At 48.8% G+C, this 13,653-nt stretch overlaps 1 protein-coding gene across 1 annotated transcript; it reads right to left on the bottom strand.

Moving 5' to 3' along the window:
- Positions 1 to 725: 725 nt before the first annotated feature.
- LOC119442210 (fructose-1,6-bisphosphatase 1) lies at positions 726 to 13,399 on the bottom strand. Its single transcript, XM_049661968.1, has 7 exons — positions 13,078 to 13,399; positions 12,780 to 12,972; positions 5,240 to 5,495; positions 5,029 to 5,169; positions 3,942 to 4,079; positions 2,712 to 2,828; positions 726 to 942 (listed from the first exon to the last, which is right to left on the bottom strand). Exons 2-7 carry the CDS (start codon positions 12,950 to 12,952, stop codon positions 751 to 753), a joined length of 1,017 nt encoding a protein of 338 aa, XP_049517925.1. The 5' UTR covers positions 12,953 to 12,972; positions 13,078 to 13,399; the 3' UTR covers positions 726 to 750.
- Positions 13,400 to 13,653: the final 254 nt, after the last annotated feature.

Below are 13,653 nucleotides of genomic sequence, written 5' to 3'. Positions count from 1 at the left end.
TAAGGAATTTTACCTAATGGCAATTTTACGGCAACCTAATGGCCATTTACATCGCTAGAAATTCACTAAGACTAAAAAGGAAAAGTTGTTAAGGTGACTATAAGAACTTGCTAAATTTAGCGACTTTCTTGCAAAGTTATCAACACTGCCTAAGGCAATGCGAGAGGTACGCCAAACAGGAAATGCCATTTCTGATTAACCAAATGTTGGCTGAACCCGATTGAAGAAGGTGGTACAGGAAAATGGCCTTCAATTAAAGGCACAAAGTGTCTTCGGCCTTTGTCCTTGCGTTGCCATGTGCGCTGTTAAAGGACACTAAACCAACCAGACCCTATCTCTCAATCACACGTGAAAATCTAACTTCATTTGGCTGCAGACCTACAGGTGCGGCTTAAATATTCCTACAGGAACTTCACATATAACGATTGCGTAAAACATTCTTCGCGGTAATTACTCAAAGGCGTAGCTTAATCAGGTGGAAAGGAAGAAAGAAAAGAAAGAAAGCTCATTTGATGAGCCATTAAGAAAAGTCTTGCGCAAAATGCGTTGGTGCACAAGAATGTTCCGTAGCACGAGACATTCTCAACACCAGGCAGCAGCAATGAACGTTGCTGCACCACAGAGGAGTACATATACATGTATATAGTAATGAGTGCATAGAGCTTTTAATCCAAACGAGAGACCAAACGAGCGTTGGCAGTAATTTTTTTTTCGGCTTCAGAAATCCGCGATTAGGAGGGCGGGCTTCGTTCAAGCCAGATTGTGCTTCTTGTATAGGTCGAGCACTTCCTGCACGTCTTCTTTGGAGCCGAGGAAGATGGGACAGCGACCGTGCAGCGTCTCCGGCTGCACGTCCAGGATGGGCTGCTTGCCGGAGTGCGCTATTCCGCCGGCCCGCTCGATCAGGAACGCCATCGGGATGCACTCGTACAACAAGCGAAGCTGCACGCATATAAAAGCAGACAAGAGATTGGGTGAGGAGGAGAACGTAACGGGCTCAGAGCGTGACTTCCTTATGTACGTCCAACTCGCTGCCCACTTGGACAACCACGGGAGATACTTTAATGACTTCGTTCAGGGTGTCAGAACGTCGTGGAATGACGGCGAGTGAATGAGTTTATAGATGGTGTCAGCTGCGCAGTTTGCGCGGTGGGCTTTTCCTGGGAGTGGCTTTCGTCACTTCCGGTTGATGCGTCCACCGAAAGCAGCTTGGAAACGAGCTTCAGAGACGCAGCGCTCGAGTAGAACCCACAATACGTATACAGCGATCGAGCCTGCCGTTTAAAAATTCGCGGGAACATTTCTAAAGGCGCGCTTTACGTGAAAAGATTATCTACTGCGATTTTGCGAGCTGCAATGTTCCCGCTTTACATAAGGCAGCAACTGCTATGCTCGAATAAGCAAAATACATAGCTGCAGCCTGCAAAACTAAGATTCATGGTTGGAAGTATGCTTATATTCGGTTCGATTGTGTAAAATCGTAACTATTTTGGAATATTTTTTTCCTTGTAAAATTTCTCCACGCTTAAACTCATGATAAACAAATTGAGCAAGCGTTTCATTACCGCGTGTGACAAGTCGCGTTTTAATTCTGCGCACTGCGTTTATGATCCCTGTAAAGAGGCTGGTTCATTATTCAAATGTATGAAATCAGAGCGCCCTTTTGTTTGGATGCTCGTTGGAATACTCAGAACAACTGTAAACGTCTTTTACGACCTTTCCACACATCTCTAAAGTGCATCAATTGACCCTCTCAATGACCTTCCAGAAATCTATTATCATAAAGAAGCTCACAAATTTCGAAGAAACGCTGGCTCTTCCATAGCATCGAATAATATCTTTACAGATTCCTTTAATTTTTTTATATATTTCGTAACAAAAACGGGTTGTTTCCAGAAGACGATAAAACACTATCGAAACGACGCGGTCAGACGCAAAGTGGGATCAAAGCGTCACTGCACACTAGCACATGAATTGAATTCTAGGGTTTTACGTGCCAAAACCACGATTTGATTATGAGACACGCCGTAGTGGGGGACTCCGGTTTAATTTTGACCACCAGGGGATCTTTAACATGCCTCCAATGCACGGGACACGAGCGTTTTTTTTTTTTTTTTTTTTTTTTTTTTCATTTCGCCCACATCGAAATGCGGCCACCGCGGCAGGGATTTCCTCCCGCGACCTCGTGCTTATAGCAACGCAACACCATAGCCGCTAAGCCACTGCGGCGGGTTAGCATTTGAACCACATTCACACTATACCATTAGAACGACGTCAAGCCTCCCTTTACTTTTTTTCTTCTCTTAGCCGGTGCAAGTTTCTCAACATGCAGAGAATGGCCGCAACAGTAAACATTATTTGCCAACGATCCGTTCAGTTCCGAAGTTTTTAAAGACAAACCTTAAAGATATATCTCTCGAAATGCAGGCGTACGAAACACAGCCACAAGAAGATCGAGCACAACACAAATGCCGACTATCTGCCCGCCTGCCTTTCCGTATACCATGAGAATACCTCTAAACTTGTTCGGCTTTCTGTAGTTATATTTTCAAGCAAGCCTCAGCAGCAGCAGCCAACTAAGAATTTAAGAAAAAGGAAAGTGCTCGCCGCGCCGTCCAGCCCTAAAAGATGCGAAAGTTTTGGAAGCAGCACAGCAGTGCCGATGGTTCAGCCGTACCGCGAGCACAGTTAGTTGTGCGTACAGGACTCACCTTTCCGCTTGGAGAATCTTTGGTAGCAGGGTACATAAATATGCCGCCGTACTTGAGCGTCCGGTGGACATCGGCGACCATGGAACCAATGTAGCGGGCGCCGTAAGGCTTCCCAGTCTGCGGAATCCAAAGGGGAAAGAGGCGCGTCTGTAAGTCGACTGCGAGTAACTCAAGAGGCCGATCGACGCACGCTCTGCAATAGGGACCCTACATGCAAGCACTGTTACAGAGCTTGCATGTAGGCTCCCTATAGCTCTGCAAGATGTAAAAGCGGAACGGTGCAAGCGCTTATCTTTCGAAAGTGGCCATGGAGTATAAAAAGCACCGAGTCTAAGATGCATGCAGGAACGTGTAGTAGAACAACCTCAAGGTTTGTTGCCTTGAAACAATTACAGCTACACAGTGCAACTTAAAAAAATAATATAAATAATATAAATATAATATAAAAAAATAAACATAAGTTAATCTGGTTCCATGGCATCACTGCCATGGAACCAGATACTATATACATATACATCGCACACAGCCACTGCACTGCATAAAGGAATTGCAGGAAGTGAGAATTTATTGTTTCGACAGTGGTAATTACGCGTTTGCAATACCAAAACAGTCAATCATCCCCCCGTGAGACAAGACTGCATAAGCCAAAACTGATGCAAAAAAGAGACAGGTGAGGTGACAACGCCGTTGCCGCACCCACTCGCCTTACGTCGTGGATTTTGACAGCATGTGCTCCGCACAAGTTTATTGTTTACCAGTATAGCAGGGCTACATCGCATACTAAAGATACCAACTACTATGCCTAGCACATTTCGAGAGCTCTTCCTGTGCCAGAAGCGGCTATACAGCTTATCTACGAGAATATACGTTGGAATCAATGCCTGCCACACTGACGTACCGGCACGAAGTTCCGGGGCTAAATAGGGAGCCTATGTAGGCAAAACAGCGTTGCATGTAGGCCTCCCTCGAGCTAAACTCAACAGTTCTTATCTTAATTTTTCTCCTTTTGAAACTGTCCCTGCCAAGTGAATGAAAATAGCGTTTTGAAATTATAATTGGTGCTGCTCTTTGTTTACCTTTCAAGACGGTCACCACGAAGAGACCAAAGTGATCCCCCTCTGTCTAACATCGACAAAAGTCATCTTGTCTAATTACACACGGCGCGATCGAAAGCAGTGATACGCGCAGCGGCGCCTCACACAACTCGTGATGAAATCGTGCACTACCAACCTGAGGGAACTTCTTTTTCTGGACGTACTCCGTGACTGCAGGATCCCACACGCTGGCGTATCCTTCGTTGATGCTGTAGATCTTGCCGCGAGGCTTGATCTTCATGTCGGGATCCGTGAGGATGAATTCGCCCATTGCCTGCAAAAGATGCGCGCGAACGATGCACCCGTCGTCGAATTTCGCAAAGACCGGCGCCCATTTCATCGACGCGAAGGACACCTACCGGCTTCTATACTTTATTTCAAGTACGTAAGTGGACGAAGAAACAGTAAGGAACGAGATAGAAAAGAGTCATCCTAGCTCTGTCGTCGTTCCTAACTGTCTTCATCAGCTCGCGGTGTATGTGTACTTGCAATGGACCACCAACTAGCTCAAAGAAGTCTGTTAGCTTCTCCAATTCAAACGCGCAAAGAATGCGCCGATTCATAAACATGTCAGCGTGTACCTCAGCGTTAACTTACGTGGCATGAAGTGCCATCGAGCGCCACAATTCACGTGATGTTTTGCAGCTACATGCTGCAAACCTGTCCGTACCTGTCCTGAAAACCTGTCCGTACCGAAAGCAAATAAGCTGAAGCGCAGGTATGGCTAATAGACGTACACACGTCACTGCCAGATGTCCAAAATGGCGACGAGATTTGCGGTACAAGGAACTTCGGGGAATACCGTTTGATGTTGGCTACTCCGCTCGCGAACATCTAAAGAACTTCGAACGAATCACCGTGATTGTCATTACTTTTGGATTGCACCGAAGAGATAAATCCGCCTAAGAATTACAGAAATATATTTGGTTCAAGTCACACAGCAATAATCGCCATCATGTTCGATTACGCCGTATACCAAAGCACGCCGATTAATCAGTACACCGCTTCTGAGGTTAGCTCAACGCAAGTTTCCGAGTGTCACTTATGACACTTGCGACACTTGCGAGTGTCATAAGGAGCTGGCGAATGCAGTTACATGGGTATGCAATTAACTGCTGTGTGACAAACTTGCACTCAAGAGGTTGCAAATATTTCAGCGCTCAAAGGAACAAAAGCAAATCGTAGGGCAAGCGAAACAGAAAGGACAAAGTTGGTGCACTCACGGGGTCCAGCATGAATCCATTGACCCCCTGGCCCAAGCTTATGACGACCATTGTCGCGCTTCCATACAATGCGTACCCCGCGCACACCGCGTTCCGCCCCGTCTGCAATGCATCTTTCGCGTTTGGTCGTCCTGAGCTTGTCTGCAGCGAGAGAGAAAGACCGACAAAATGTAAACGCACCGTCAACGGATCCTCGAGGAAACTAAATTACCCGACGAAAGATGGCAAAGATGGAGCCAATGGACCCGAGGCAGTCAATGTTGGAGGATCCGTCCAGAGGGTCGAAGCACACCACGTACTTGCCCTGCTTCTCGGTCTCTACTTCGACCACCGTGTCGTTCTCCTCGGAGACCAAGAGGCAGGTGGTGTACGAAGACTTGAGCAGGTTGATGAACAAGTCGTTGCTGAGCACGTCCAGCGTCTTCTGCTCCTCGCCCTGGACGTTCGTGTTGCCCGCCATGCCGTACCTGCGTAGACAACAGCCACAAAGTCTGAGAAGTGGCGGCCCGGCAGACTACGAGTATACAACGCTTTTACAGCGAAGCTGTATACGCCTAGGCGAAAACACTCGTGGTCCGACTATACAGAAACCTTCCGACAGAAATAAACCTGTCGAAAACCTACCGAAAACTCGCGTCTCGTTCCCTTGGCATATACCAAAATTGGCATTGAATGGTACGAATGTATGACTAACATGACTGATAGGTCATGACATCAAAAATGTCACAGTTTCGCCCTAAGGGCGAAGCAATGAATGCGATAGCAACACAGCAATGTCATACGAAGTAAGGTGAGCGGCTTTGGTAGCAATATGAATTGTAGTAAACATGAGCTGATTAAGCAAGCAGGTGAGCTGCGGCGTAAGTAGACCGACATGAAGAGAGACTCGATGACCACGAGAAGGCGCGTGTGAAACGGTGGTGTTGATGAGAAGCGCTTCCTGTGGGCAGCGCGTGCGAAGGGACACACCTGTAGTGCTGCACTGCCGATCCGGGCCGCATTGAATGTGTAGCGTGCGTTGGAAAATGTGGCCCGACTATTACTAACTGAATGAACAAGCGTGGTGTGAGCGCGCACAAACAAACATGAATAGATCACACTGAATGACTGCAGACAACGACTGTCAAAACGCTGGCAGCGAGCCCGTACGCCGCAGCGGGCGAAGGTACGTGCGGTCGATCGCTTCAACGGAAACTGAGCCGCGAATGCACAGCGCATAAAGGTCAGAGCCGCGTAGAGATAAGAGACGGTGCGGGAGAGCGAGCGACGAGCGCGGTTGTTGGCAGAGTAGAAGTGCGCCCCCCCCCCCCCCCCCCCCGCGCTCCCTCCGGCGCTGGCTTCCCGCTTCCTTGCTGGCGCGTGGGTGATTGAGTGCGTTCGCTCTCCGTGATAGCGCGCGTCCCCGCACGATTCCGCTCGGGCATACGGCGCGCGGCGAAGATTTTATCTATAGGGAACCTCACGGCGACGGCGACGGCAGAAATCCGATTGAAGTGTCTATATAATTGCTATCGCAATAATAACATCACATGCTCGTCAGTTATGTCACGATTAACGATAATAAAATCACGTGTGGCGCATACCCGCATTGGATATGCGGTTATGAGCCAGGGACAAGAAGGAAGGAAGGCAGAAAGAAAGAAAGAAAGAGAGGAAGGTAAGAAAGGAATCACGTGTGGTTCACACACGCGTTGGATATGTGGGTATGAGCCGCCGAGAGCCGCCGAGAGCAGGAGAGGGAGAGATCTCGTCGGCGTCGCGCCAACGCCTCGGCAGAAGATCGGGCCCGCGATACGGAGCGCAAGCGGCCATGTCGGGCCGATCCGGCGACTCGTGTGGCCAAGCTAGACAAAGACGTAACCAATAATTGAGAAAGATTTTAATAAACCGTCGGGATTGACCCACTAAAACACCGGGGCCACACATTTCAGCTTCGCTGGTTTACCATCTGTACGGGGTACATGGGCGGTGCAATTGTTATATTTGTTGTTCCTTTTTAAAGCGAAGCTTTCTATGTCTCACTGATACATTTGTGAGCGCCTAAAGCACACTGCAGGAAAGCCAACTTCAAATGCGGTCTCTGGCTACAACCCTTTGTACAGGGCCGCATTACATACGCTAGTTACTCTTCAAACAAGTTACAAAAAATATTGCTTCCGAGTTCTTCCTAATGTTTCTTCACAGTATCAACCAATCTGTGACTTCTATTGCGCTGAAGTTTTATTTGTCATTTACAATAGCGACGTTCAAAAGGCAGATACAGGGGACCGAAGGCGGGTTCAGCGCACGGTAGAAGAGGCTGCCGTAGGCGAACGTAAGCGCGAGCGCGACCGTGCCCGTAAAGCCGATCCCGTGTATCGGCAACGGCATGCAGTCCCTGAATGTGAGAGTGTGTGCGTGTAATCAACGGCTACAAGATCTAAAATAACGGCTATGCAACTTAACGAAATGTGTAGTCATTCACCTTCAACGCAAAAAATGCAATCCTAAACAAGCAATCAAATCACATATGTATTGCATCGGGTAGCTCAGCATTTCTTGGGCTCGTTGCGTGGCCGTTGGCTTTGGACTGATTCAGTTTGCATGGGCGAAAGCTTCGCGTTCAACCATCTTTCTTTAGGAAAGGGGCTTTGATGTTTACAGCGAAACTGTTAAGGGCTCCGTCTCCGAAGGTCGTGTCCGCGTGTAGAAAAAAAAAATCTCTCATTGGCCGTATGTTGTATGTGCGAGTGAAAGCGCGCGTCCCCACGGGGAGCGAACGCACGGCGGAGAGGAAACACGACTTCTTCCGTCGCGCGAAATGACGTGGGGGGACGGGAGGGAGGGGAGGCGACGTTTAGCTGCGGCGTACCGTAGCTACCATAAGGCCATGGTCCCTGTGGTCGCTAAATAAATGAAAACCACCGGATCATATATATTTCTCATTCTTTTATAGTTCAAATAACCAATTACACCATCACATCTAAATAGTCATAATTGGAAATACATAATTCCCACCATAGTACAGCCTTCACTGGTCTTCCATCTCCACCCCAGAGGAAGGGCTGACAGATTTTTGTTTTCGCTTTGTTTTTGTATAATAGTGACCATCACGTTTTACTGACGTGTTTTTGTTTTTCTTTTGTATAATAGCGACCATCAAGTTTTATTGACGTCGTAGGTGTCGATGTCAGGTAAAAGAACACCACTCAACGTATTCAACCGGGGGCACGTTTAACTGAAGAACGCGAAATGGCAATCGCATAGTGATGCGGGCAAGAATTAAAAAAAATCACAGCATATCCACGGGGTGAATGATGATGAGTGGGCGAAGCTCCGGAGGGAATCATCGGATCTCCCGCTTAAGGGGACGCTAGCACAAACGCGTTAGAAACGTGCAGTACTCTATAGTAAGGGGGAGCGGCCACAGCGTCTTACGCAGCCATTTACACATACCGGAACGTGCACCGCGTTTGCCGACGCCATCACATGACTGCTGAGAGAGTATACCCCCCGTATTCATAAACGCTCCTCGACTTGAACTTGACTTGCCACCGCCTTGGGCAGCGCGTTCGGAACGCGTTGAAGGTAAGGCGGAGAGGCCACAGCGTCTTACACCAGCTTCTTACACGGGCCGTAACGCGCTAGCACAAACGCGTTAGAAACCCGCTAGAAACGCGGCCTTTCGTTATGTTGGGTATTTATTGCCATCGTGGTGCGTGTGTCTATGTGCGCTTCGTGGCGTAGTGGTTAGCGCCGCGCGTTCGGAAGCGAGGGGTCCCTGGTTCGATTCCGCGCTACGGACACAACTTTCGGAATTTTTTTTTCATAAAACGCCGGAAGCGTTCTCCGGAAGCCGAAAGCTGGCTTCCGGAACCGGAAGCGTAACCGGAAGTGGAACCGGAAGCGGAAGTCGGCTTCCGGTTATACTATACGTATACATATATATGTATATATGGGTATACATACATATACGGACACAACGCCATCTATTGAGCAATTCATAAAACTAGACGTGGCTACCTACTACGACGGGGACGAACGGGTGCCGCTATAAGGAGCTTCGCCCCTAAAATTAACTTTTGGGATTTAAAGTCCCAAAGCAAAACACGAGCTGAAATACGTCCCAGTGGGGAGCTCTGAACTAATCAGTCAAGGGGGATATTCTGTAAGAGTCCACCTATAGTGGACCGTCAATTTCGGCTGTCGTCGATTGGCTCCAGCGGCACGAGCGAGAATTAGCTGTCTGGCTCCTTCTCGCTCGTGCTGCTGTAGCCAATCGCGACAGCCGAAGTGGACAGTCCATACTCTCACAGAATACACCTCTGGTGTTCTCTAACGCCCCCAAAACAAGGTATGCACGAGAGTTTTGAAGCGAAAGCTTCCTCGGGCAGCCGTCGGCGACTCAACAGTTTTCACCTTGAGAGCTAGAGGTCAAACCACAAGAGAGCATTAAGGCGCGCTTATAGACCGACGTTATCGTTGCTCACACTTTGTCTTGCATTATTTACAAACTTATTCCTCAAATGTTTGAGTACGACAGCCCATAAACAAATATCATGAAACAAAACACCGGCAGCGCATGCCTTTTAATGTTAAATATTCTCAAACTAAATATGAAAAGTGCGAAACAAAATATCGACAGTCACTTTAACATACGCCAAAGAGCATACGCCAAAGAGCATACGCATACGCCTGTGCGCTCAAGATGACATTCATTAAATTACTTGGCATTATCTATTCGAATGCATTGTTACTTTTGAAGCGAAAGCTTTATTATGCTACCTCGGGCAGCCGTCGGCGACTCAACAGTTTTCACTTTGAGCGCTAGAGGTTAAACCAAAAGAGAGCATTAAGGCGCGTTTATAGTCCGACGTCACGCGGGCGATCTCGAGCGTCATCAGACGCCGGGCGCGTCGGAGCGCATTGGCCGTGTGTCCGGTTACGTTGGCGGCGCCAGCACGTCGAACCATCGGTCGAACTATAGCCGCTGTTGTTCTCACCAACGTGACATAACGTGTGCGCGCGTTCACGCTACGTCGGACTATATTTAGGCCTTTACGGATCCCTGAAAGGAGACATATTGCCGCCGTTGCCCGAGTAGAGTTGGGCCCGGCTGCGAGTTCCAACCAAGTCTCACTATACTTTACTAATCACCGCAGTGTTTTTATAGGCATAAAATTGATGAATAAATACTATATTCATTACAAACATGTCTGTATATCATCGCGAAACCACACCTCGGCCACAGCTCGACAATGGGCCTAGCCAGGGCAGTGAAGCTTTCGCTATCAACCAGGGTTATCTAAAGCTAAACCACACAATTTTTGGGGTCTTGCATGATCTTGCATGCAAGACATGCTTTTGCAGTTTTGATCTTGCATGCCACACCAAGATTAAAAAAAGAGAAGAAAAAAAAAAGCAGGAAAGTGGTCGTACGTAAACAGTAAACGAGACAAACACGCAATGAAGAATGGTAGCGAAAAAAAAAACTCCCTCAACTTTTTTTATTTCGAATCAAAAGTGTCAAATAGCAACAGTTGTCCGCTAGCTTTAACCAACGATTTTTATCGACTGAAAGGTACGTGGCCTTGCGCAGCAAACGAGACTGGAGGGAATGCCGAGCATTAGTTTCCTTTCCTAAATGACCCTGAGCCCGGAAATTGCGCTTGTGCAAGGCGGCGTCACTTGTGATGGCGACAGTAAAGGCAGGTTCGCTGCAGAGTGCAACTTATAGACAAGCGCACGCACGACAGGTAACACGCTGAATATCGTCGATCGATCTTATGCAAGTTTCCTTAAACACGGTTATAGAGCTGCATACAAAATTAAACAGTTCATGTCGCGTCAGAAACTCAAAGTGAAAGGCGTTTTTCCACGGGCGTTACAACGATTTAAGAAATAAGCCATCCGCGTAACAGCGGGTACCGCCATGTGGGCCCCCCTAGCCCACTGATGGGCCGTGCATTTAAAGCAATACGTGACCATGCCCACGTGGGCGTCTGCAACCAGAACATACAGCTGCGACCAGAACGTACAGCTGCTGTAGGTCCCGCTCGTTCGGAGTACAGATGCTGCAGTGTGACGGGACAAACAGTTGTTGCCCACTATGAATTGTATCATTCCCTTCATAGTAATGCAGCAATATTCCTACACATCGCATACCTAACATCGAACAACAGCGATGAATGATGATAAAAGCCGGCGTACAAGTCATGCCCTCGTATCGTAGTACATTAATGGCATCTTCGGGTGGTCGTGTTAGAGCGCTCTGATAGCGCTACAAAGGTCACGTAAAACAGATACTAAGTGTTAACGTTTGCATGAGCAGGTTCCTATGGCGGTAACAAAGGAGGATCATCCCTTTTATAGCCGATTATTGTCCTAACACAGCTTTAAAGTTGTTTTTCACCGCTTTTGTAGCACGGCTAGAGCGCTCTGAAACGACCACTCGAATATTCCATTAGATTTCGTCTTAAGTTTGACGCAAGTTCAATCGGTCAGATAAACTGGTAGGAACGGAAGAAATTAAGCTTCGCAATATAAGGAGCATTCTTCCCCCGTCTAGATCATGATATGCCTTGCCCCTATCCCGCCCCCATATGACCTCGTGTACGACTGTGAATTCCAACCACTTATTGCAAAAGATCGCCTTAGGGCACCTGCTCCATACTTTTGTAATGTGCGAACCATAGTACGCGCGCATTTATTCTACAACTTCCAAGTAACTCTGAGCGCCGAAGAAATGTTGTGATTGTGAATGTTATGCGCGTTGCATCGAGCCATAATATCAGTTGGCGCGAAGGACGTAAGAAAGAAAAAAAAAAAGAAAAAAGAACTTGGCCAGCGGCCAGCGTGTGCGTAAGTAGGGCTTGTTTACACCATGAGTCTTGAGAACTCCGAAGACTTTGTGCCGCCTTTTGAAATGCGGCCTTGGGAAAAGCGGCGCTACATTTATGTGAGTACAGGAAAACAAAGGTCAGAAGCGATTTCATCATTTCAATTAAAATTATAAATATTCTCGATTTGTATATTAGCTCTTGCACTGCATCTCGGGGTTCTTTAGACCAAGTTGCACGCTTTGCACTTCATTTCGGCATTCTTCAGTCCCAGTTGCATGCTGCAACGACTCTGCCCATTCTCCCTTGCATTTTTTTTTTACGAACAATTACACAGTTACACACAATCAGTTGAACAGAGTACCGTAAGCATCGCTGTATGGACAGTAAATTAGCCAGTCTCCTTCAACGTCCTTCGAAGGGCGGCTCCAGCTTATCAAACTGCAACTCACTATATGTCTGGCAGACAGCCCGGGCTGGCGATAAAGCTGCCGACACTCCTTTATCTCACGTTCAGGTACTGCGTCTGACAGCCCTTGGGACAAACCCTATGAAGTCCTTAGGGCACAGAACGGCAGCGTCCACCTGGCTTAGAGGCTTTTCCTCGGGAGTACTGGGGAAAGTTGCACAAGCGTGGTCCGTTCATATCGAACTTGCGTAACAGGAAAGCGGTGGGCTATGCGGAAAACAGAAAGCACATTTTGACGCAGTATAGTTGAATTTGAACAGCTAAAACCGGAGTACCACTGCTCGGTGGTTGGGCTGCGCATCAAGTACGGAGGCGCGGTTGCTTCCGAACCTTTGCGTAAAACAACACATACTTCCGGCTCGCGCGGTAAATAACGGTAATCGCCGCCCGCCAGGGACACCCTACGGGACGTCCGCAAGTATACCGGCTGCGTAAACAACGCGCACTTTGCGCGCCGAACTCACAGCTGGGCGATGCCGGCCCGTCGCACGCATGCCGCGACCGCCTTGATGGCAGTCTGGATGGCATTCAGGAGCTGCGTCAGGTCTCCCGTGGCGCCGGGCACCTTTCGCTGCTCGGCCAGGACGAACCTCGTCAGCGTCATAGTATTCGTGTCGATCGCTTGTCGCGAAGCCATGCTGCGGACGGCGTCCTCGGCTGCGAGGAAACACACAGGAGAAGCGTGAGACAGGCGCCGTTCGCTAGCGCGGTTTACGAGGCACTGAGCGCTCTCGTCGACGTAATTCGCTTTCGAGGATTCACCTCTCGCCGCGTTATCGCTGGCGGGAGGCCCGGTGGAGAGCCGCTCGGTAGACTGTGTATCTCGTCTCCCAGCAACGAACGGGCAAGGGGGTGTTCCGAAGGTCGCCAGCGTGGCGGCTGAGGCGAGAGAGCGGCGAAAGGGCTAGGCGAAAGCGGCAGGCAATCGGACGCCACCAACTACTTCCCGCTTGTCGCCTGCCTCCTCCGATGTCAGTGGAGGAGTTGCCCCTTGTCGCCGCTACCCTGGACCGCGGACACGAGCGGGCAGGCACGCGTGGACAACGCTCGAGCACACCGCCCACCGAACAAGCCAACCCCGGTGTTCTGTGGATCGGATTGGATGGAAACGCTGCAGACGGTGCCACATAAACAGAACAAGAATCGAAACTCAGGCAATTTCGGTTTCGCTTTGGCCACGCTGCCGTCTTCTATCTTTTAGTAACATGTGGGGAGTTTGGGAAGAATGCCCTTTAGCACGTGTATTCAAGAGCGCGATGCGTATAGGCTCCGTACAGTCGAGTTTGCGGCTGCTCTGGCGCCATCTGGCGCAGCGACGCAACAGTGTTGGGAAGTGGG

Source organism: Dermacentor silvarum, chromosome 2 (assembly GCF_013339745.2).
Source record: "Dermacentor silvarum isolate Dsil-2018 chromosome 2, BIME_Dsil_1.4, whole genome shotgun sequence".
NCBI lineage: Eukaryota > Metazoa > Arthropoda > Arachnida > Ixodida > Ixodidae > Dermacentor > Dermacentor silvarum.
This window is presented reverse-complemented; position numbering and strand designations above follow the sequence as displayed.